Genomic DNA, 23,594 nt, shown 5'->3' with positions numbered 1-23,594 from the left:
TTTCGATCTATGAGAGTATGGTCGTGAATACTCCCTGAGTGGCCTCCTCCAGGCTATGTCACTGGTGGGGCCACCAGGAAGGAGACATGATCTGTCAGAGGCTTGAGAGTTCGGAACACTTGAGTCTGATGGCCAAGAGGGAGCAATTCTCTCCCACTGTCCAGGAAACAGCGGGGAGGGTACACGACCGAGGCATCACACGTACCAATTTGCACATGCATGTCCCGCTGCCTCGGCCAAACCCGCTTTACAAAAATACAATTCTTTTGACACATGGTAATGAGAAAACTTTTTCCCTCCTATTTAATCATCAAAGTGTTTCTGGTTTCAGGATTCATTTGAGGGAGATTATCTGATTTATAAATTCATAAATAAGATTGTCTTTCCATTTCATGGTTGGTAATCTGGAAACAATTTTATGGTTTAACTAAATTACAGCAACTGGAAACTTATGCAGCCTTCTCCCATGATGAAATGTTATGAAGGATGTTTTAATGTGAAAAGGAAAAAAGAGAAATGCAGTGGAAGAAAAGAAATTAAATATGACCCTGTCATTTAATTGCAGTGGCAATTTTGTATGATAATCGTCAGAATATTAAAAATGCTTAAGCTAATTCTTGCCAATATTGCTTGGTTTAAGGTATTACAGAACTGGTATAATTACTGTTGAAAAGATGGTTTAAAAGTGATTTCATAAACCATTTTGTATCATTCCATAAACCATATTTATGTGATTAGGATGTATGGTTAACTAGTCATTTAGTGCCATAAAGTCAGCCTGGCTGAATGCATCTTCTTGGGACCCAAGCGTAATATTAATAAAAAATTCAAGTCCAATCCAGGGAAAGTGCTGATCCCAGTATTTAAATTCCCTCTGCTACAACCAGCTTTCCCTGCAAACCCATGTCTGCCTGTGATGAAGCAAAACCCTGACTGGGCACAGTCTGATCTTGTCTTCAGAGTTCAGGGAAGGAAAGAGTCTGCATTTGAGGGAACGTTTCAGCCAGTAACTCCATTTACACAACTTAAAAAATTTTTTTTAATGTTTATTATTTATTTTTGAGACAGAGAGAGAGAACATGAATGCAGAGGGGCAGAGAGAGAGAGGGAGACACAGAATCCGAAGCAGGCTCCAGGCTCTGAGCGGTCAGCACAGAGCCAGATGCGGGGCTCAAACCCACAACCTGTGAGATCATGACCTGAGCTGAAGTCGAACCCTTAACTGACTGAGCCACCCAGGTGCCCCATTTATACAACTTCTTGATTCAAATTTCCACCTTCGACATTTTTTGCCTAGAGACTTGCCTTTATGCTGACCGAGGCCTCGTTAAACCTGAATTAAGTCCTTATCATTGTACATCTAAGTAAATTAATGGCTATTAAAAAACAAGTCGGTGCGGCAACAACTAGGAGACTGGTAATTCCTCCATAATGAATCCCTAAGGATATGGTTTTAAATATCCAGAAGTGTCAGGGAGCTGATGGAAACCAGTCAGGCGAGCTGACGGGATCAGCCTCTGTCGGAGGCACTCACCTTCCAAACCAGCTACCAACGCTGAAACCCACGGGTACAGGAGAGTCAATTACAATGACATTAACCAGGGCTGTTCTTCTGGGAGTGCTTACCAGGTGGCCAATCAATTCATTTCTAGTTCTAATATTTTGTGACTATTTTTGTGTTTGGTTCCTGCTCATCCCGTCATCTCTCTCTCCCCAGAAAGTCAGAAACACAGTCAACAAGTCACCAACAAATGTTTTTGAGCACTTAATATGTGCTAGGCATGGAGCAATACGCTGTGAACACAGGGGTGAATAAAGTACCATCATTCCTTCACAAAGTCACTTTTTTTTTCTTTTCTGGGAGAAATCTAAGTGAACTAAAACCCTTTAGTCTTGGCAGTGACAAAGGCATTTTCCAGAGCTGAACAGTGAACAGGCTTAAAGCTAGGCGATGCCCTTGTTTGCTCATGCCCTGATTGTCTGGTATGAGGGGGGAAAAAAAAACCAAAGTAATTAAAGACACTGTTTTCAGAAGAGTTCAACAGAACACTGGAATTCAAATTATCTGAATTTGTGGTAAAGCTTCAAATAGGACTCTCAGCAATGAACTTTCTATTTCTGCCTGATGTTAACCTACTGGTGAAAAAAACTGTAGAACTAAAAACATTCCTCCAAAAACTCCCCATAAATTTAACTTCTCATGGAAACATCTAGATTTATGGAGGAGACACTGATGGAGTTGGTAGTCACTGCAAAGGGGCTGCAATGTTTTGTATGTATTAAGATCGACCCCATCCTCACCCCACTGCATGCTGCTCAGGGAGAACGACCATGTCTGGCAATTTTTCTCGTGTTCTCAGTCCTTAGATGAAAACTGGGCACACAGAGGGTGATGAAGAAATATCGTTTCTAACACTGGCCTTGAAGGCTGCTATTTCTCTCCTTGTCCTCTGCTCACAGAGAAGGAAGACTGGGTATGTTCACGTTTCCTATTACCCCTTCAATTCATTGTTCTGTCTGAGCTCACAACATCTCCCATGCTTCTGAATTCTGAGTTACTCATCTGTGAATGTCCTACGAGCATCTAGGAAGTTCCCTCACATCCTTGGAGAACTTCAGTGGGGGAAGCTGGCCTCCTGTCTGTCACATTCCAATCCATTATCTCTTGTGGCTTCAATATCTGCTCGGATAACCTTTCAAAGTTGGCCAATACAGACCTTCAGCGCTTCTTCACAGACATGCTCTGACCTCACATTCTTACTTGGTATGCTTTTATTGTCTAGATCTAAAAGTCCAAGTTTTCACCAAGTCAAGAAGGAAACCGTGACCGAAGCTGAGGTGTTCACCTGGAATGCTCTGCATTTTACTTATGGGCACAAAGATACATGCATTTAACGGCACCTGTAAAGAAACAGGCAAAAATGGAGCCCCGTTTACAAGGGGCCAGGGAAAAAAGCTATTTCTAATCTTTCTTCATAACCTCACGGAGGCACTGAGAAAATGGAGGCTTGTAATAGGGATGTTAAGAGAGAATTTTGTGAGAATGACAGTATTCCTCGGAATAAACAGTTCTTCACATATTAGCCAGTAACTGATCCTGTTTCTCCTAAAGGACTCAGATGACATTTGAAGGCCAGCAACTTCAACAATCACTGAGTGTGAGTGCTGGGACGGACACTGAGGGGGTAAAGGATGCCAGTCTTTCTTGCCGACCCCAGGCTTCAGAGGACCCCAATGGGGTGGGCACAGCTGGCGGAGTTCTAAGAGGTGCGTGTGCTGCAAGCAATCAGGTGCCCCTGGATGATAGACACAGAGCAGTCTCCTGGGGAAGAGCACCTCCTCCTAGAAGGAAATGTGTGAATGAAGCCCAAGAGAATAGGAGTTAGCAGAAGGAGAAGGGGAAGGAGAAGAGAGTAGAAGAGTGTTCTAAGGGGAGTCCCAGGGCAAGAGCAGAAGCATTAGACTAATACAATTTAATGGAAGCAAAAACTGTGGACCAGGAATTAATCTAGACCTGTGCTCTGACTCCAGAAGCGGGCAGGGGCAGGGTACGGAGACTTGGCAGGAGGCAAGGGTAGCAGATCAGGTAAGAGTGGTGGTGGCTGGGACCAGGGTGGCATCCATGAGGTCAAGAACTACGGCTGGAGTCAAGGAACCTTTGGTACTGAACTAACAGCATTCTCTGGTTGTCCAAATGGGGAGTGCGAGAGCCAGCAATCAAGATGGCACCCGAGGCTTTCCACCTGAGTAAGGAATGAATGAAGCCGCCGTGCCTGAGATGAGAAGACAGGAGCTCATCTTGGGACACACGGGGTTCAAGCCAACCAACAGACATCCGAGGGGGGTGGGGAACACAGAATCTGCACTCACACGTTACTTAATGCCTCCAAGCCTCAGCTTCCTCAACCGTCAAACTAGGCTAACAACAGCCTTCCCTGTCCCACAGGGCTGTCATCCTACAGAGGCCCAGGAAATGACGGCAAAGGAGAAAGTATATGTGCAAACACCTTATAACCCACAGAACATTAGGGGTGCACGTGGCTTCCTTTTACCCCTTTGACTTCATTCACTCAGCAGGTATTTTTCTGGCATCGACTGTGTGCCAGGCACAGTTCCAGTGGCCGGGGGATGTAACGGTGAATGAAACAGAGGGCTTGCTCTCATCGAATTTACATTCTAGGGGATGAGGGTAATGGTACAACAACGATTTATGTATGTGTATAAATAGATGTATATGGTCTTATATAGAAATATGTATTTTATGTATTTAATTATATGTGTGTGTGTGTGTGTGTGTGTGTGTGTGTGTGTGTGTTGTAACTTTAATTACAATGGCCGGTAAGGGCCTCGCTGAGCTGCTGGTGTTGGAGTAAAAGCCCTGATGTTGGTGAGGAGCCAGTCAGGTAGACATGTGGGAAAAGAGGGCACAGGGTAGAGAAAGAGCATATGCAAAGTCCCTGAGGCAGGAAAGGCCTGACAGGTTCAAACACAGGAAGCCAGTGATGGAGGAACTCGTGACAGGTTATGCAAAAGGCTGAATGAGCTTTCAGCATGCAGAGGAAATAGGCCCTTCAAAGTCTCCTGCCCCTTGCCAATCTCCTTATGCCCAACACTCAAATACCATGTCTGAAATGCTGCCAGACTTAGAATTCTAGAATTACAGAATTTTCTGGTTGGAAGGAATTTATTTAGGTCCCACACATTTACAGATTTCCTTCCATTCTGGTTCAGTGATCTTGACAAGCAAAGAAAAAAAAAAAAGGTGTGGCAGGCCCAGCAGGTCAGGCAAAGCACAGCCGCACCCAGGTCTGTTCTCCCAAGAGTATAATCACTCCTTGCAAACGATGTTCCAACCGTGTTCTGCCCAGCACAGCAAATGCGCCTGGGAGTTCTCCAGGTAGCTTTTAACCTATTTCACAACTTGCTTTCTGGGCATGCTGTCCTGGTTGGGACCAGAATACAGTCCCAAGTCAGGCATGAGGATACCCACATCCAAATGGCCAGATCCAGTGGCCCTGCAGGAAGAAGTCAGTATTGCTCTTATTTATAGAGAATTTTCCAGTTCACTGTCCAGTTTCTACCCATGTTGATTAAAGCTGCACAGACCCACTGAGAGGTTCCAGCGAAGGGCATGGAGGTTTAGCAAGGCAGAGGTTCTCCTAAAGACACACGGCTAGTTCACCTGCGATCCTATGATCTGGTGCTCCCTGCACGGCTCTGAGTTGCCTCACACAGTGACTCATCATCTGGGGTGAGGCACTCCACATTTCCGTGGGGGCCAAGAACCTTCACTCTCCAGGACAAGCCTACACCCCGGCGTATGAAATCACCTCCTTTGCATTTTCTTTCTCTTCCCTGAGGGGAAGCTTTCATATTCATGCTCTGGAAGTGACATCTCACATTTTGTACAGGTACAAACCGGTAGGAACAGCCGTTCATTCATGTCCCAGCTACCTGAACAGGGGCCTGTAATTCACCTTCCAAGGAGAGATAGCGTCAGCGGTGATGGATAGATGGTCCCTTGACTGGTCCTAAGGGAGCTGTGACAATAAGTTCTCCACTCCCAACTGCTTTTGATCTGTGAAATCGCAGCATGAACTCAAAAGGTAATGACTCGGGAAAAGGAAGGAAGACATTTCCTACCGTTGGCGTCTATCATGTCTTTTTGTATTTTGTCTTCTTAGATACTTGTGTTTACTGGGGAAGTTAGGGACATACTGCCTTTATTACAAAGACAAAAACCATATTGAGACAGTTTGACAGTGAAAACATCATGTGGCTGGAATAGCTCAAGACATGGGGCTTTTGGAAAGTCTCCTGCCTGTATCTCCTACAACGTCAATGATGAGCACAGTGGTCTCTAAGACCCCTTCAGCTCTGAGGATGGACAGGGAGGGAGAGGAGGTATTCACTAGTACTACACGGGTGGAGTGGGCAATGCAGACTTTTTAAGACCTGAGGTTTTTGGAAGTTTGAATGAATCCTTAGACCTGGTGATATTTTTCAAACACTTCATTCATGAAAAACAAACTCCAAAGATTCAATAAGGACCAGTGTAAATCTCCATCTCTACCAGACAGAAGGACAACCAATCACAAATGAGGCTAAAATGCGTCCCTGACATCACGAGGACCCGTGATTATCCAGCTCCTGGGCCACCGGGTTACTTAGAGGAATCCTATCTTCAGGCTGGCTTTGCATTGCTTCGGGCAAGACTCTGCATTGAACTGTTCTTGCCATAGTTCAAGGAGGAAGAACCTGTACCTAAACATTTATTCCTCTTCTCTTTGAAGAAGGCAAGGAGAAGGGAGTATCTGAATCACACAGGATGTAGGTTACTCTGGCTTTGCTTCTGGTTTCAGATGTCAGGCATCTGACTGACAGCACCTCGTGAATATTCAAAGAAGATACAGGGTGCATTTAATTTCATCTAATTAGTGACAGATGATGGCTTTCCCTTTTGAGAAATTGGTTTGCTTAAAGTAACACAGACCTTGTGACATTCATTCCACTGGTATTTTTGGGAGAATAGCCCTTGTGTAAGAGCAAAGCTACCTTCATAAACTTGTCAGTTCGTTAAGTATTGTGTTTACCAGTCAGTTCTTGCCTGCATCTAGCAGCCTAAGGAATGACAAGCAAAGAATACTCAACCATGAAGTTATATTCCTGTGAATTAAGTAATAATTCAATTTATTGGCGCTCATTTGACTTCTGAGGCTGGCAAAACGTCATATCCAGATGCCATTTTTTATAGTACCATAATGGCAGAAATAGAGCAAATTTTGAATCGAGATCAGTCTGTCTTTCCAAATGTTATCTTTTCACTTCGTTGTGTATGTCCCTTAAATTGTAGTCCATTCCGACATTCTCATGAAAGCTCCCAGACCAGTGTAAGTTCAGGAAAGTTCTCTTTTCTTCTGAATTCACAGCAATTACTGTCTGTATCACTTCTTTTGAATTAATTATGCACAAGCAGTCCCCAGATGATGATAGCCTTGTAATTGAAAAGTTTACTTGTACTTTCATTGTTTAGAACTCGGAATTGGTGGTTGGATTTCCAGCTGGCCCACAGAAGCCTCTTTAACCTACAATGTATTATTAGTGCTATCATTGTTCCCCATTGTTTTCAAGAAAAAAACGTGTCCTGACTTTCCAGCTGGACGTGGAGGTGTGAGAACAGATCTCCCCCTGGAGTCCCAGCCTCAGGGAGAGACACTCTTTCCCCCTTAGTGGCCTGGCATGGCCTCCTCCCTTCTTTCTTCTTCACTAGGAGATAGTGTCACTCTTAGGTGACAACAAGGACATCCCTGGGCACCACCCGTGAATGAAACCCTACTGCTGTGGTTGTTCCTGCGAAAACAGTTATTTAACCTACAATTGTAGCTCAGAAGCTTCCCGTACGGAACTGTGGCACAGCTTATCTGTTTGTGTCATGCTTTTAACGTTTTATATGCTGTCTTCCTGATTTCTAGTCCTTGTGCATGGGGACCACATCTATGTTTCTTTGTACGCTGTAAAGCATCCAGTCCTCAGCTCAGCACTTAAGAGGGGCTCAATAAACATTTATTGATCCATAATTAGAGCTACATGGGAAAGCAATTCAGACAAGGGCTGAATCAGTCAGGCACTGTTAGGCATCAAAACAGATAAACTCATAATGTCAGCTCTACCTGGTAGGTCTCTTTGTCATCAATTAGATAGCTCTGGTGCATTTAAAAGGATGCCCTAATCCCGGCTTGTCTTTCTGCTCCTGGACCCAAGAAGAGATGTAACCCCGACTACTCTCCTGAAATGGATTTGAAAGTGGCTTTGATATTCGCGACATTCTAGTTTGGATCTTTAAGCCCAGTCAGTTGTGTTCTCTGTTCACACTTCAGTTTTATGGTCTCCACACCCCCCACCTGCATTATGTTCTTCCTGGTGATACACTGGACAATTTGTTTCCTGGCTTCTTTAGGTACGGTCTTGTGTCCTGGCCAGCTCTGCGTACTGACGTCTGTTTAGCAGCATGCAGCAGAGAGCTTTGCTCAAAGTGGGGACACTCGAGCACTTACTATGTGCCAGGCACGGGACATGGCACTTAACTGTCATGAGTTTTTCTACTCCGTGAGGTAGATTCGTTACTATCATCTCTATTTGTCAGATACGCAAACTGAGACAGAGATTCAGTAACTTGTCCAAAGTCTCTACTGCTGGCAAGTGTTAGAACTGGGAATCGAACCCAGGCAGTCTGGCTTCGGAGTTCACGTTCATAAACAGGACACGTTGTGGCCTCTCCATAAATGGCTGATCACAGATTGATTGAATCAAAGGTGACAGTACCAATAGTACGTTCCCACAGTAATGAAGTTGCTTTCCCAAGAGGTGAAGGGCAGAATTGGAGCCATGTTTTATGAAGGTCACAATTGGCATTCCTTCGTTTCTCCACTTCATTGAGTAGAAAAAGTCCACATTTCCCTTAGAGGGGTGCTTCTCAAACAGGGGCATTTTGCACCCATCCCCCCAGTGCAGGGGGTGCATTTGGCAATCTCGGGAGGTATTTTGATTGTCATGACTAGGGCGGGGTAGAGGGGAGTTTTGCTACTGACATCTAGTGGGGTAGAAGCTGGAGATGCCACTAAATATCCTTTGAATCTCAGGGGAACCCCTCTGTCCCCGCAAACAACATGTTATCCTATCCCAAATATCAATTAGTGCAGAAGTTAAGAAACCTTGTTCTAGAAAGATCCCAAGTGTAACTACTTAGGAGGTCTCTGATGTGGCTCACTTTGGACTACACATTCAGGAAAAGGAAAAAATTTATTATTTTTCAGTCATTCAGGCTCACTTCTCCAGTAGGATAGAGCATAGTTTAGAAAACCTTCAAAGGTCTACCAGTCACTGTGAACATTTAAAAAAAAATTTTTTTTAATGTTTATTTTTGAGAGAGAGAAAGAGACAGAGCACAAGAGGGGGAGGGGCAGACAGAGAGGGAAACAGAGAACCTGAAGCAGGCTCCAGGCTTCGAGCTGTCAGCACAGAGCCCGACGCGGGGCTCAAACCCATGGACTGTAAGATCATGACCTGAGCCAGAGTCGGACGCTTAACCGACAGCCGCAGAGACACCCCTACTGTGACCATTTTTAAAAGACATAAATTTAAAATTTTAGACTTTCACTCAATCAGTTGTTCAACCAAGCATGCATCCCACCCCTCAAAGCTACCAACACAGTAACACGTAATCCTCATAAAGTAAGAAAGTGAGATGAGGTGATTAAGGACAGACATAAGCTACCAGCGAGCATGTGGGCTTCTTCCCGTACACAGAAGCTCCCTGTCCTCTTCTAATTGGCCCAGGGCAGGGAACTCTGCTTCTCTAAATCTGGGAATTCTTAGAAATCACGATGGGATCTCACATGGCTTTTCTTTCTCCACATACAGGTGCCTAGGCAGGGCAAGAATTTGCTCCCTGCTGGATTCTTCACTCATTTGTTGAATTTAGCCACGGTAGTGTGGAATGGTATAAAAATATGAGTTTACCATGTCTTGAAAAATATTACATTAGGAAGAATCTGTTATACATTTGGAAAGAGAGCGATTAGTCACTTTGCAATGAGCACTCTTGAATTCTGAGTGTTCTTTCGATAAAGATACTTTACATTATAGGATCCACACTATAAATAGAAAGTAGCAAAACATAAATGTCCTAGATTTTTACAGTTCTTAAGGGCTGTTTTATGTGCCATGAATAGAAATAACGATGCAGTTTAATGAAGGAATTTTATAACCTAGGGAAGACAGAACCTCATGCACGGAGTCATCTGTCACACGCCCTCCCCTACCCCGGGCACTCCCTCATAGCCACATGGACCATTCTCTTCTTGGGGTCCCAGCTGAAGGGACATCATCTGTGTAAAGCCACTTTAACACTTGAGATCATTTTCCTTCTAGAAGCTCAGATAGAAGAATTGCTGTCTTGAAAGTCAAAGTGGCTGGAATCTGCTCCCCTGCCCCCAAGATCCATGGCCATCTCAGGAGGAGAGCCCTACCATCATCTATGTTCTATTATATACGCTATTTTCCCCCCAGATCTTCTATATATAACTTGTCATCACTAGATGCCTTGTGGAAACATCTTTATAAGAAAAGAGAAGCCAAATTCTTTAGATCAAGGCACATGACTAAATATAAGAACCGACATGAAATTTATCTTTAACTCGTCATTTTCAAGTCAATAGAGCTGTTATAAAATCATGTTTCTCACACCCCCCCTCCCCCCCAAAAAAGCTACCGTTGGAGGTTTCCTAAGTACAGATGGGAAAGAAAGAATTTTTCTCTCTGATTTCAAACATCCTGCAGTTATCTGGGCCATTTCATATACGATGCTCTTCTGAACAGCACTTGAATTCAGCAGTGCCCAAAAGAAAGCAACGCTACTGATTTCTTAGTCCCCCTCCTGTGTTTTTGTAGCTTCATATCTTAGATGTAAAATTTCGCTTCAGAGTTTCATATAAAAAGCACTCTCAAGATTTATTTGCTTTTTAATATTTTGCAATGGCAACAGAAATTGATTTGGCGCTTTACAGGACCCTGCATTCACGAAGGTGGACTTTTAAGGGTTGAACTCTTAAAAGTACACAGATTAAATGCATCCAAGATGACAGCACAGTACAGGGGGAAACAATGGGCTCTAATTTTGTGCTTCAGTAATTGTTTCCGGCGCTCTTGTTTTGAAACTTTTACTTTCACAAAATACGATTCATTTTTTGCAAATAAAATCTATCAAAAACGTTCTCTTCTTTCTTTCTTTCCCCATTGCTGCATAATTGCGCTAATATACTAGCTAGGGCAGTTATATTTTAAATGGCCTGTATATACTTAGCAGCATAATTATGCAAATGCTACCATGTTTATGACTGTAAATCTCCTTCAGGAGCAGTTACTTAGCATCCGGTCCTGAAACAAATTTTGAAGAATTCTAGTTGAAATGCTCAGAATGCACACCTCAATTTACCTCTCTGCTGGGTAAAGGTGTAGCTCATAAATCCTCACCCATCAGGCGGAATATTGCACAGTGGTAAAAAAAAAAAAAAAAAAAGTATGGACTCTTTAATAGATATGGACATTCTATGCCACTTACTGGCTTTATGACCTTGAGGAAGTACTTAACCTCTCTGAGCCTCAGTTTCTGCATCTATAAAATAGGGATGATGATGGTATGTAAGTGATACTACCCTTTTGGTGAGGAACAGGGAATAGTGGTTCTAATAAAGTGCTGAGCAACTGAATTCATATGTGACAACAGGTAAGATGCTTAACCTCTTTCAGACTCCATTGCCTCAACCAGATTTTTAGGATTATAATTATTATGTTGGCTTCCTTCAACCAATTCAGGCTAGAGAAAGTCCCTCTATCAAAATTAGCTTTTCTATTATTGTATGAACTTTGGAGGGTTTTAAAAATGGACTGGGCTGGAAAGTTATAAAAATACATACATTAAAAAAGAAATTTAGATACTCGGAGTGTCTCATTCCCTAGACAAATTTTGCTGATCTCAGTACCGCTTCTGAATGAGTATTAAATCTAAACCAATCTATTTTTATGCAAATTCATGCTTTATCACCCTAGATGACAGACAGTGACACATTCTTTCCACTTCCGAAGGCCAGATGAGAAAGCAAAATTGCACTCTATAAGGAAAAACACAAATGGCCATTTCGAACACTTACAACTTGAACCACTCACTCCTCTTCGTGCACAGATCAATTCCCATGAGCTCCTGATCTCTTAGTCCAAATGGTTTCTGCTGATCGCAATTTTCTTTCCACTTATTCAGATTTACGCTGATGACGACGTTAGACCCATGCCCCCCCAGGCTGGCGTTGCCCGCAGCATGCGTCACCGCACTGTGTGTCTGCCCCCCGCCCTTTAGCATGGCTACTGGCCTGCTTCACTTGACCCCCCCCCCACTGTTCAGAAACTCCTTGCAGACAAGGATGGCCTTTGATTCTCCTCTGTGGCTTCTCCAACCCCCGCAGGGCACGCTGCACAGGGCTGGTGCTCAGTCGACACCTGTTCCCTCGGTTTGGCTCTCAAGAGAGGTCCTCAATAACTCCCAGGCGCGCGCAGACCACCCGCGGCCACCCTCACCAACTTACCTGGTCTCTCTATCTTTGGGTATTGTCGCAGTGCTGTAAGCAAACACTTGCTTCTCAACTAGAGGTGGGCCGAAGTCCACAATGCTGGATAATCCTGGAGCGGTCCGTGGTTTTTCAATATACACCAAGGTGCCGGGCTCCTTTTTGAAGGCCTGGCGGCTTGGAGAGGCCCGATCTGGCTGCAGGGTGTGAGGGGGCCCGTGGGCGTTATGGTGGGCATGGATGTCTACCATTCTCAGGTCACCGACTCGGTGGGGAGAGGCGGGAGGTGTTTTGGCGCCCAGAGTAGGCAAGTGGCTGTCTGGGTATTTCCTTGATTTCTGTCTGTACAGTGACTGCTCCATATGCATTTCTGCTTGCAAGGAAGGGTTGCAGTATGCACTCGCCGAGCGAATGGCCGTGCGGTGATACGCAATGATGTGATCAGGGACATCCAGTGGGTGCCCACCATGGGAAGAGGCTATGCTCATCCGTCCCTCGTGATAAAGGTAGGGATCAGTATAGAAGCCCTCGTTTCGGTACATGGCAATGCTCTTGCCACTCATGTCTTCGTCCGGCTTCACATCTCTTCTTTCCAAAATGGCGCTTGGGCTGGGTGAGATGGATCTGGAGACTGGCAGGCTGGAGAGTCTGTCTCTGGGGATGGTGGCGTTGCCAGGAACAACCATCGGGCGGGTGCCCCCGTAAGGAATTCTGGATGGGGAAGGAGGCATGGAATGGGGCACAGGAGTGGATGGTGGAGAACTTGGAATGGCATGGGGTGGATGAGCTGTGGATCCAGGCCGAGAGGCACCAGGGCCATCTCCTCTTGCATAAACAATTTCTCTCTGCATCTGAAAATAAAACAAGACGTTAGAAAATCTCCTTTGATATTCACGTTCGTAGAGACGTCTCAGTGTGACGGTGTGGCTTTCCTGATGTAGCAGGCTGAATCACGGCCCCTCCCTCAGCAGGATGCCCGTACTGTAATCCCTGGAACCTGGAACTATGTTACCTTTCGTGGCAAAAGGGACTTTACGGATGTTCCGTTTTAAGGATATTGAGATGGGAAGAATATCCGGGATTATCCAGATGGGCCCAATGCTATCCTACTATATGTGCAAGAGGGAGGAGGGGGTCAGAGTCAGGGAAGGAGACGAGAGGACAGAAGCAGGGCCAGAGAGAGAGACTAAAAGATGCTCTGCTGGTAACTGTAAAGAGGGAGGAAGGGACCAGGAGTCAAGAGTTGCAGGTGGCCTCTAGCAGCTGGAAAAGGCAAGGAAACGGATGCTCCCCTAGCGCCTCCAGAGGGAGTGAGGCACGGCCAGTACCTTCATATTGCCTGTAAAATCCATTCTGCACTTCTGATCTCAACAACTGTAAGCGAATGCGCTTTTGGTGTCCTAAGCCACTAAGTCTGTGGTAGTTAGTTACAGCAACCCCAAGAAACAAATACGCCCAATAAAGAGCTCAACATTGTGAGGTTTTGGGGGGAAAACACCGCAGTGGTTTGCTTTGGCAGGTCATAGCTTCTCAGAGACACTTAATAAATGCAAATCTAATGTATCAAAAGTGCTAAAATATTATTTTCTAAAATTTGTCCGGGGCGCATTTTCCAGTATTGGCCCTGGAAAGTAGTTACTAAGCATCTCTCCCATCTCTCCAAGCAGAGACAATCTAGAGACGTGGCCAGAGAGGGTAATGAGATGCACAGGGAAAACTTGGAAGTAAGTTTCATTATTTCACCAGCCCTCTACTGGAGAAACCAGCTCCAAGAGGTTGGGAGAAAATAATGATCTGAGAGGTAAGAATGTAATTGGAGGCAAAACTCATGGTGGTGGGGGGGCGGGTGGGTAAGGTAGAGAAGAGGGAAAGGAATCTGAGGCATGGTGAAGAGTGAGAATCCTAAGAAAACCCTTCTGGGTCTGCCATGTGATAAAGAGCCTGATGGAGTTGACCGTCGTAAGCCAAGTACTTCTTGCCCAGGCAGCAGTGACTTCTGGGTGGTGTCATTACCATCCAGTCCAGGAGAGTGAAGACTCCCACTCGGTCTTCCATTAGCTCTCCTTTGCACGAAACGAGGAGTAAAAAATCAATGACTTAAGAATCATAGACACAGAGAACAGACCGGTGGTTGCCAGAGGCAGGATGTTGGGGTTGGGTTAAATGGGTAAAGGGAGTCAAAAGGTATAAACATGCAGCTGTAAAATAAATGTCATGGGGATATAATGTATAGCATGGTGACTATAATTAGTAATACTGTATTGTATATTTGAAAGTAAGTAGGGGAGTAGATTTTAAAGGTTCTTCTCACAAGAAAAAAAACCTGTAAATATGTATGGTGATGGATACTACCTGGACTTATTGTTGGTCATCATTTGCAATATACACAAATATCAACTCATTATGTTGTACATCTGAAACCAATATAATGCTACCTTGTCAATTATATGTCAATAAAAAAAGAATCAAGGTAAGGGGGCAAGGGGAAACTGATTTGCAATTACGCTACTGTGTGTAGCAAGGGGCAGAATAAAAAACACAAATTAATTCAAAATATGAATATTTGATACACTTTGTTTTGGTCAAAGCCAAAGAAGGTAATAACTAACTCACCGAGATTCTCCAAACGGCTATAGGGAAGGGATGGACAGACAGCTTTGGCACCTACCAAGCTCACTCTTCAAGTTCTATTTGTACCATCACAGGAGCCCGTATTCCTATCTAGACTTTTGGCAGATGTGACAGACAGGGGGAACATGAAGGGTTGGGAGGTGGGTGAGGTAGGGGCATGAGGAAGAGAGGAGGTGGGCTCAAATGGACCAAAACCAAAGTGGGCAATCAAGAGACCCACAGTGTGAGTGATGGGGAGGAATAGAAAAAAAAAAAAAAAAAACAAACAAAACAGAGGCAACAGGAGAAGGCTGAATGAGGATGAAACAGAGACCAATGTTCTGAATACGTACTGTTTCCTTATCTTACAAATGCATTCATTTAGTAAGCAATATTTACCAAGCACTTGCGAAGAATAAGGCATTGTTCTAAATAAGCCCCCAAGTTCCTGCCCTTGAGAAGGTACATTCCTCTGTATGTTTCTTAGATGAACACACAGAGGAAGAAGCCTTGGGAACCCCACAGCTTCCTTATCTTGTCTCTGGAAGAATCCGCCATTGCAGAATCCCTGGTCCGGGAGTTTTATAAATGATGGTGGATTTTCTAACAGAAATGACCAACAAAACAAATGCAGGCAAGACGCAAATATGTAGCAACCAAAAGGAACCTTCCGAGGGTGTGTTACCTGTGCATCACTGATTTGGTTCCTCAATCCCCTGGTGGGGGCCCCAGAGTATGCAGGCTTCTCACGTGCAGCTACAATTTTATCTCCACTAGCCCCACGTGCACTCCCACAACAGGCTAGTCTGTTCCCCCCTCTAAACCAAATCTGGGACGTCCTCAGGCTGTCCTCACCCCTGGGACTCTCTCCCCATTTCCTGGCCCTTGTGGATCCAAACCAAGACTGAGGGTCAAGGTCTGGCTCCAGGTGCATCTGCTCCACGTGGCCCAGGCCTGACGCCCTAGCCCACATGGTCCTCCCTCTGCTCACTCACTTGACACCCTCGTAACTCAGGGGCTCCGGGCCTTAGACCAGGAGGGCATCCCCAAGGTCAGTGTGTGATGACATACAAGACTGTCCTCCCACAATGGCTGAGTAACCATACGTCAGAAATTCTGCAACAGATCTATACAGATCCTTCATAAATATCTCTACCACCCCATCTTTCACAAGGCAAGGCTCAGCAAAAAGAAAAGTGGTTAAGTAAAGCAGGGCTTCATAGATCATAAAAGACAAGAGGCACTGGCTTAGGCAGCAGCACATATCTGGCCAAACTCCCCACGCAATCAGACCACACAACACAAGATTTAATCCAAACAAAGGTAAAGATAAATTCATACAGATTCAAACATGCCACTGTGTGTAAGACATAACACAGCGAGTGCGCAGGGCAAATCAAGTGCAACGAAAGACAGGTAACTGTTGTCATTACTGATACCATTTCTTAAAAAAGGTTCCAAATGTCTGTTGTTTATCCCTCTGGATAAACAATAATCCAAACTATTAGTCGTCTTTATCTGGCCTCAGATTACATCAGGGTTTGGGGGATCCAAATTGACCCCAATTAACACACGTGAACGCCCCCCTTTCCTGGCAAGAGAGTAAGAAGACACATTAATAGTTCAAGTAGTACAGAACTGTCTAGAAGGATGAGGAATATTAATGAAAGGAAAATAGAAAATTAATTTTAATTAATGAAAAGTTGAGTAAATTTCTTTTAAAACAACAGAGATACCAGGGCGCCTGGGTGGCTCAGTCGGGTAAGCAGCCAACTTTGGCTCAGGTCATGATCTCGCTGCTCATGAGTTTGAGCCCCGCGTTGGGCTCTGCGTTGACAGCTCAGAGCCTGGAGCCTGCTTGGGATTCTGTGTCTCCCTCTCTCTCTACTCTTGCCCCACCTGCACTCTGTCTTTGTCTCTGTCACTCTCTCAAAAATAAACATCAAAAAAATTTTAAAAACAACAACACAGACACCTGCATAGACATTAAAAAAAAAAAAAAAAAACAAGTTTGCTGATGTGAGAAGAAATGGTTGGGAGGTACATTATATAACGAACTTTTAAAATAAAACACACCCAAATCTCTAATACTAGACTTTCTTGGTGCCACGTACAGATGAATTCAGAAAGAGAAGTAACAACAGTAATTCTGATAGGCTGTGCACTCATATGCAAATGTGGGTGATAGTCAAAATATTTACCATCTGGTAGCTAATGTCACATGGGTGCCAACCAACCGGAATGGGACTCTGGCCAACCAGGATGGATCCTATCTGTACGCAATCAGCATCATGTACCCAGTGGTAATGCTGCCTATCGGCCTTGTCTTGTCCATCTCAAACCAACGTTGCCATCACCCCTCGGGGTCACTGAAAGAATCGCTGTCCACCTGAGTCATCCACAGTGGCGGTGAATACAAGGACTCAGCTATGACAGAACAGGTGACCTAAGACTGAATGCCTCCATCAATCCTGGTGACTTGGAGGTTGGAAGTCTTTGGTAGAATTCCTATCTTGCTTTGCCAAGCTCTGACTGACTTTACAAGACCCCTGATAAAAGAACCCATGGTAATGTCCTCCTCAGCAATTCCCCTCAGCCCAGGAAGAGAAGGACACGATGGTTCCATCAGACTGTGGGAAAATGTTTTAAGCCTACAACTAGGATGAACCTTTAAAATTTTAAAACTGAGGTTCATCCACGAAAGGATATGGATCAACCAAAGGCACTCTCTCTGAAAATGAGGCAGAAGCGACGGGGAGATGAAAAGAGAATCTTTTTCAGGTCTTCGCCATGATCACCCAAGGAGACCACTTGCTGTTCCAGGAAAAAGTGGACTTTGTAGCCTCCAGGGGTTATTCACTCTCTGGTTGGCAGTGAGGATGATGGTTAAGATTCTCTAATACATAATCTTAAGAAGTCCCAGTGTTACAGCTTAGTGCTCTTTCTGTGGAGAGATCTCCTAGCATCAGGCACCTGCACGGTTTTGTTCTGTTTTCTTGTTTAACACAAATGGCATTAAATGCATATTGAGTTCTTCCTGCACTAGGCCTGGAAGTCAGACCTCTTAGGAGAAAATTATGTCAAACTTCAAAAGTAAAATAAATTAGCGGCACACACACACACACATCACACACTATTGTGACTCACCTTATATCTGTATATCAGTATACAGTATATCAGATATCTGTACATCTGACTCGCTTTTTCTCCCGCCAGTCTCTGATGCCACTAATCCTATCCTGTTATTTTTCTCAAAATATCTGGAACCCTTGTGTCACGGATACTTCTGTCCCAGAAGCCTTCAACACTTAATGTCTTTATGTAGGCTTTGAAGAATTTCATTGTACAGCAAGAAAAAGCTAACCTAAGCCCAGGAATAAAGGGTCTTTTCACACCTTACCGGAACACAACTCGAACCTCGGCCCAGACAAAGAAAATACTCGATTATCTTCACTAGAATCACTAGCAATGTATGAACCAGACAATTCTCCTTACTCTACGCCTTCCTTTGTTGAGCATCACTTCTCCCTCTTGCCATTACTGCCCAAACCCCTGCTTTCTCTTGTTTGACTGCTTCCAGCTCTTATAAACAGTGGGGCTTCCTCCGGAGCTCAGCACCGTGGCTCTGACCGAGAGGCCACTGCCCCTGCCCACAGCACAGACCTCAGTACGCTGTTTGGGCCACACTTCCTAGAGACCAGAAAGAATCTGGGGGCAGTTTCAAATGGATTATCTGAAATTTGAGTTAGGAATCTTAACATATATCTATATTTCATTTCCCCGAAACACAGTAAGTTAAATCAAACATTGCTCACTTAGAAGTTGCCTGGATGTAAGATAAGAAGGGGCAAAAATCTTACAATTGTTTCTGGAAAAAAAAAAAATCTAGCATGCAAAATGTTTATTTCAAATCATTTTGGGAAGCTGTCTCATGTAATCACGTCTCTTTGTGGAGTATTTAAAATATATATATTCTTTGCGGAAAGGGAGTATTCTGTACAGTTTATTGTATTTCAAACCCCACCCTTCCAAGTCTAGAATTTGTAAACACACCAGCCAGTCAGACCACACAATGAAGTAACCGGACAAAACTGAAAAGGATTGTTATAAGACTCTTTCATCCTCAAAGAATTAAAGCCACTTACTTTTTCTTAAGGAAATCACCTGTACAACTAACGCCGTGAAAAAAGCACATTGGCTCAGCTCCCAATTATGCGCTTTCTTTGTTTGCTGGTTTCATCTAAATCCTCAGTTCCACTGTTGGATGTTTTAGACAGCTTTGTCTTCAGGGAAGAAATCGCAAAGGCCACAGATCCTAAAACGTTCCCAGGTTGAGTGTTTACAACCGGTAAAAAAAACCATTCTGTTTCCCCCAGTCTTCCGAGTGAGGCTGTCACAGGCATGGATGAAAAGTATTCCTCCCCATGATAAGCCAGTTTCTCCTCCCCTTGGAAATTAGTCACTGAGTAACCTCAGCTCACATCCAACCACAGGCTACCTCACGGGTGACTCAGGCCTGTAACAATTGCTTACACGGAAAACACACACCAACGAACAGACTCCGAGAGGCCTAGGTAAATGGGTTAACAGTGAAAGGAACGTGACAAACTAGACCGGACGGAGAGGCAAACAGGATCCCTAAAACAGACAACCAGCCACCGCAAGACCATCGGAAACCCCGGGACGCTAATTACCGTAGTGGACCAACTCTCCGAGTGTGATCCGCTGAGAAAAATCTAGATAGGCCAGCAGCACCCAACACTCATTCTGCTGCCACACTTTTGAAGTCGGTGGCCTGGCAAGTGAAGGGAACGCGAGCCTCTCCCCTCCTGGTTTTGAACAGCAGAAAGAAAACAGAGGGGTGATTAAGGAGGCTGTCTATTAATTAACCAGCCTGGTTTTACCAAGATGCACTTTGGGTAGCAGCCATGAATCACTCCTACCCAGCGCCGGGCAAGTAACTGCGATCGTTCTGGGAAACATACCTGAGAGAAGAGGGAGGGAAAACTAGGGCTACGCCACGAGGGGATTCCAGAAAGGGAGCCAGAATCCTTCTGCCCCACCCTCAACAAGGCTGAGGAGCAGAGACCAGGGCAGTCTCCAGAGGCACCCCAACCCACCCCACCCCACCCCACCCCCCCCCCCCCCCCCGCCCCATCGGCAACTGCTGTCAATGCAGCTGATCTCTTGCGGGGCGACAGGCACAAGAAGGTGTGTGTTCCCAACAAGAAGTGGCTTGTGCAGCGCTGAACAGAGGACAGGTATCAACGCCTCACTCACAAAAGGTGAGGGAGAAAAAGCACTTCCTTAGCTGGCGGGTAGGCTCTGTTTAATCACCACCATGCTCTCTGAGCCCTTAGGGACGGAGGGGAAAGGAAAGCTATCCAAGTGGGAATCCAGCGACAAGTAACTCGAAATGCAGGGCTGGAAACCCACTGGCCTCACTCCACACCCCGCGACCAGGCTCTGGGAAGCCTGTGCATTTTTCAAACATTTTAAGGCTTTTCGAGGCTGTTCTTGCTGACCCAAAGAATTCCATGACGTCTCTCAGGTTCATATCCAGTCAGTGCTTCAGGCTTTCTAAAGAAAACTGTTTACTGCCATCAGAATGCTTTGTGGCTATTAAGGGCGGGGGACCACGGAGCACGGGGCACTGTCACCCTCCTAAGATGCCTCGTTAGACACAATATTTGGATGAAGTGGTTGTAACAGATGCCACCTAAGAGGTCGGAAAAGAGTAGAAGGAATGAGAAAACGCTTGTTTCGATGTTTAATCTCATCAGCAGGAGTTTGTGATTTCTCACCAGAGTATGGGAAGCACGCGCGCTATCAGCCCCTGGAACATTTGGCACACATTTGGCAGGGTTTGCTTCTGCAGTCAAACACACGCTTTCCAGGAAGGGAGATGTAGGGGTTGGTCTCCCTTGTCTGATTAAGCCATGATTCCACCCCTACCATAGCCCCCGAAGACCCCGCTTTCTGGCATCAGATGTCCTAACGGCTCTTGTACTGATTTACCTGCTGTTTACACAAGCAGGACGGCTTGTAAGAACGGATGAATGAATGTGCAGTGTCTGGGCCACACTGTCCCCCCCGGAAAACAGACGCACTGAGCGCTCACCGCTGTTTCGCTACGTGCCTCACGCCATACTCCACACGGGCATCCACGCCGGCTACGGCGGAGACAGGTGGCTTCTGTCGATCCAGCTGCCTTGCAAGTCGGGGTGGGGGGTGCAAGGTGAGAGAAGGTCTGGTTTACGTCTCCCATCTCTTCCTTCCCGTCACGTTCAGAGCAATTTCCTTTCACTTTTCTGAAACGTTTCAGGGCACGGTCTGGAGAGCACACGCATGGCCTCGTCATGAGGAGAGCTGTAATTCACCATCAGGAGTTTGAAAGCTGCGGTGAATCAGGATGAGTTAAATATCCTCCAGTACGAAGCACACAGGTCACCCTCGAGAGAGGACCCTAAGGTCCTCGAGTGCCCGGTGAAGAACCAGGCGGGCTAATTTCCTAAGCAATATCCTGGTGCTGTGCAGGATTTGACTTCACCTGTCCGGCTCGTGCTCTCCAGAGAACAGCTCATTCAGGAGAACTCACCCCAAAATGTGGCTCATTCTGGGTGCGGCCAACCACCGCGTCCCCGCACTCTGGCGTCCTTTCTTCGCCGGACCCTCCTCTGCGTGACCCACCTTGGGAGGCTACAGCCTTTGTGAATTTGTTCTTCTCACTATCGATGCCCCTTCTTCCTTTCATTAACTGGCACGATAAGCAAAGTGGAAGCAATTTATTTCTTTTGAGTTAGTATTAAAAAAGAACATGCTAGTAAATATTCAGCATTACCTCAACAGGAAATAATTTTTATGCTCTGGTAAGGCTAACAGTCTTGGGGAAATTTATTTCTATTTCCTCTCTTTCATTTCTTTATTGGCTTTTAAAAAATTACATATGATAAAAGGAAACCTAAAATGTGCTTATGAGCATGAAGACGGCGTGGTGAAGGGAAGTAATTACGATGTTGGGAAATTTCAAGTCCGTCTTGCTTACACTGTTAAAATTGGAAAGGCAGTCATTTGTGAGGTCTTCGCGAAACTATTAACGTTTCATTTGATCATAAATGGAATGTCTCCCAGACACGAGACAGACAGACTGTTGCCAAAATTATTCAATTCTCAGCAAAGAGATGGTCCAGTCAGTGGTTAGCTGACGGCTATATTTAAGAGGAGCGTTATTTCCACAAATATTTTGACATGGGAAGCACTGGTGAGCCCTCCAGTACCGGGACCCAGCTGACGTAACACTGCCCAACGGTGATTAAAGATCCCAGTCTGGAACAGAATGAAGGGATGTTAAATAAATCACTCAGCTTCCAAGCCACAGTCAGTAACTGTGTAGAGCTGCAGGGCAGATAAAAGAAAAATGTGCTTCTCTCACTGATACTTAATCTTCTGGGATACTCCTGTATCATCCAGGCCAAGGACAACCTCCTTTTGCACCTAAAATAGTTACAGTTTATAAAACAGTTATCTTCTCTCTACCACTTGTAACAGATAGTGCAAATAAGTCCTCGTTTTTCATCCCCATCTCCCTGCACACTCACGCATTTCCCGTAAGGACGCTATTCTTTTATGCATCTCCCTTTGGGGCTTGTGGATTTGTTCTAGTGGTAAGTCATTTCTGTCACCCAAATAGAACTTTTCAGTGCCTTCGACTTTATTTTTCCTTTCCTGACTGTTCCCTAAACTCCCATTTGGCTTGTCAACACGCATTCTGCAACATATAATACATTGCTTTGTTTATTGACAATGTTTCTCATGCTATGAAGGATTTTCGATGGTTACGGACACACCTATCCACATACACAAGACGGTCACCCAGCCGTCTGCAGCTTACAATTGTGATTCTATTTCGCGGACCTCTGAACTCGGGGAACCACACACAGATCTGATACTCCTATCCCCATGTGATTGGTTAGGAAAAGGAAGCGTCAGGAGTTTCGAACCTCGCCCAACCTCGCGTGGTGACAAAGTCGTGAGGCGGCAAGAATGCCCGCCTTCAGGTTCGCCACCGTGTCCCTGCTTCCTTCACAGTTTAAGTGGGAAACCACGTGTCCTCTAAGACACTGTGTACTGCTCTGAGAGGAACCGTGCCCCCAAGGCCTTCCCCGCAGGGACTACTGAATGTTTATCTGCTTGAGCTCTGAACTTCAGCAGGCAGCGTGGTGAACTCGGCTTGAGCAGTACCTTGTCTGCTTCACTCTCTGATCCAGATTTTCACAGCAAAGGAAAAAAATAATAGACATCTCAGGGGACTTTGGATCCAATTATCCAGACACTGTCTTGATTACTACCAGGTTTTATCTACTTGCCTCAAAATTAGTTACATGTATGGTAGTATATGTCTGTATACATTACACTTGCATATACGTACTTCTCTGTTCTGTATCACTGATTATCACTATATAGATATCACTGCATCACTAGTCATATATGTGCAAACGTGTATATACACACACATAGACTTTCATCGGTCACAGATGCCACATGACTTATGGGATAAAATGTCTAGGCTTCCTTTGATTGGCATTCCTCACCTCTCTGACTCCAATCCCAATGCCGAATGACATTCCAGGGACCGTATCTCTCAGAGGTGTATAAGTCACTGAAAGAGCTATTATAATTCTGTCACCTTATCCTATGCCCCTCTAACATTTCATCAGGGAAACCGACCAAGTTGACTATACGATGAGTGAAAAAAGTTGATATAACACTATAAAGCTTTAGGATGTTCACGACAATGTTAAGAATATTTTTACTACATTTTAAAAATAAGTCATCATTTTTTTAAGTTAGTTTATTTTGAGAGAG

General features: G+C 44.9%; 1 protein-coding gene across 13 annotated transcripts in view; it reads right to left on the bottom strand.

Moving 5' to 3' along the window:
• The window catches only part of KIAA1217 (KIAA1217 ortholog), a 301,399-nt gene that overhangs the window by 50,850 nt on the left and 226,955 nt on the right, over positions 1 to 23,594 (bottom strand). For 12 of the 13 annotated variants that reach the window (XM_042945110.1, XM_042945119.1, XM_042945111.1 and 9 more), the window contains one exon: positions 12,138 to 12,970. In XM_042945110.1, coding sequence (XP_042801044.1) covers positions 12,138 to 12,970 — 833 coding nt within the window. Of the gene's footprint in view, positions 1 to 12,137; positions 12,971 to 18,874; positions 19,125 to 23,594 lie in introns of those variants that run through there. The other variant, XM_042945116.1, reaches the window with a different exon arrangement.

This window comes from Panthera leo, chromosome B4, assembly GCF_018350215.1.
Source record: "Panthera leo isolate Ple1 chromosome B4, P.leo_Ple1_pat1.1, whole genome shotgun sequence".
Taxonomy (NCBI): domain Eukaryota; kingdom Metazoa; phylum Chordata; class Mammalia; order Carnivora; family Felidae; genus Panthera; species Panthera leo.
Note: the sequence above shows the minus strand (reverse complement) of the source record. Positions and strands in the feature narration are given on the sequence as shown.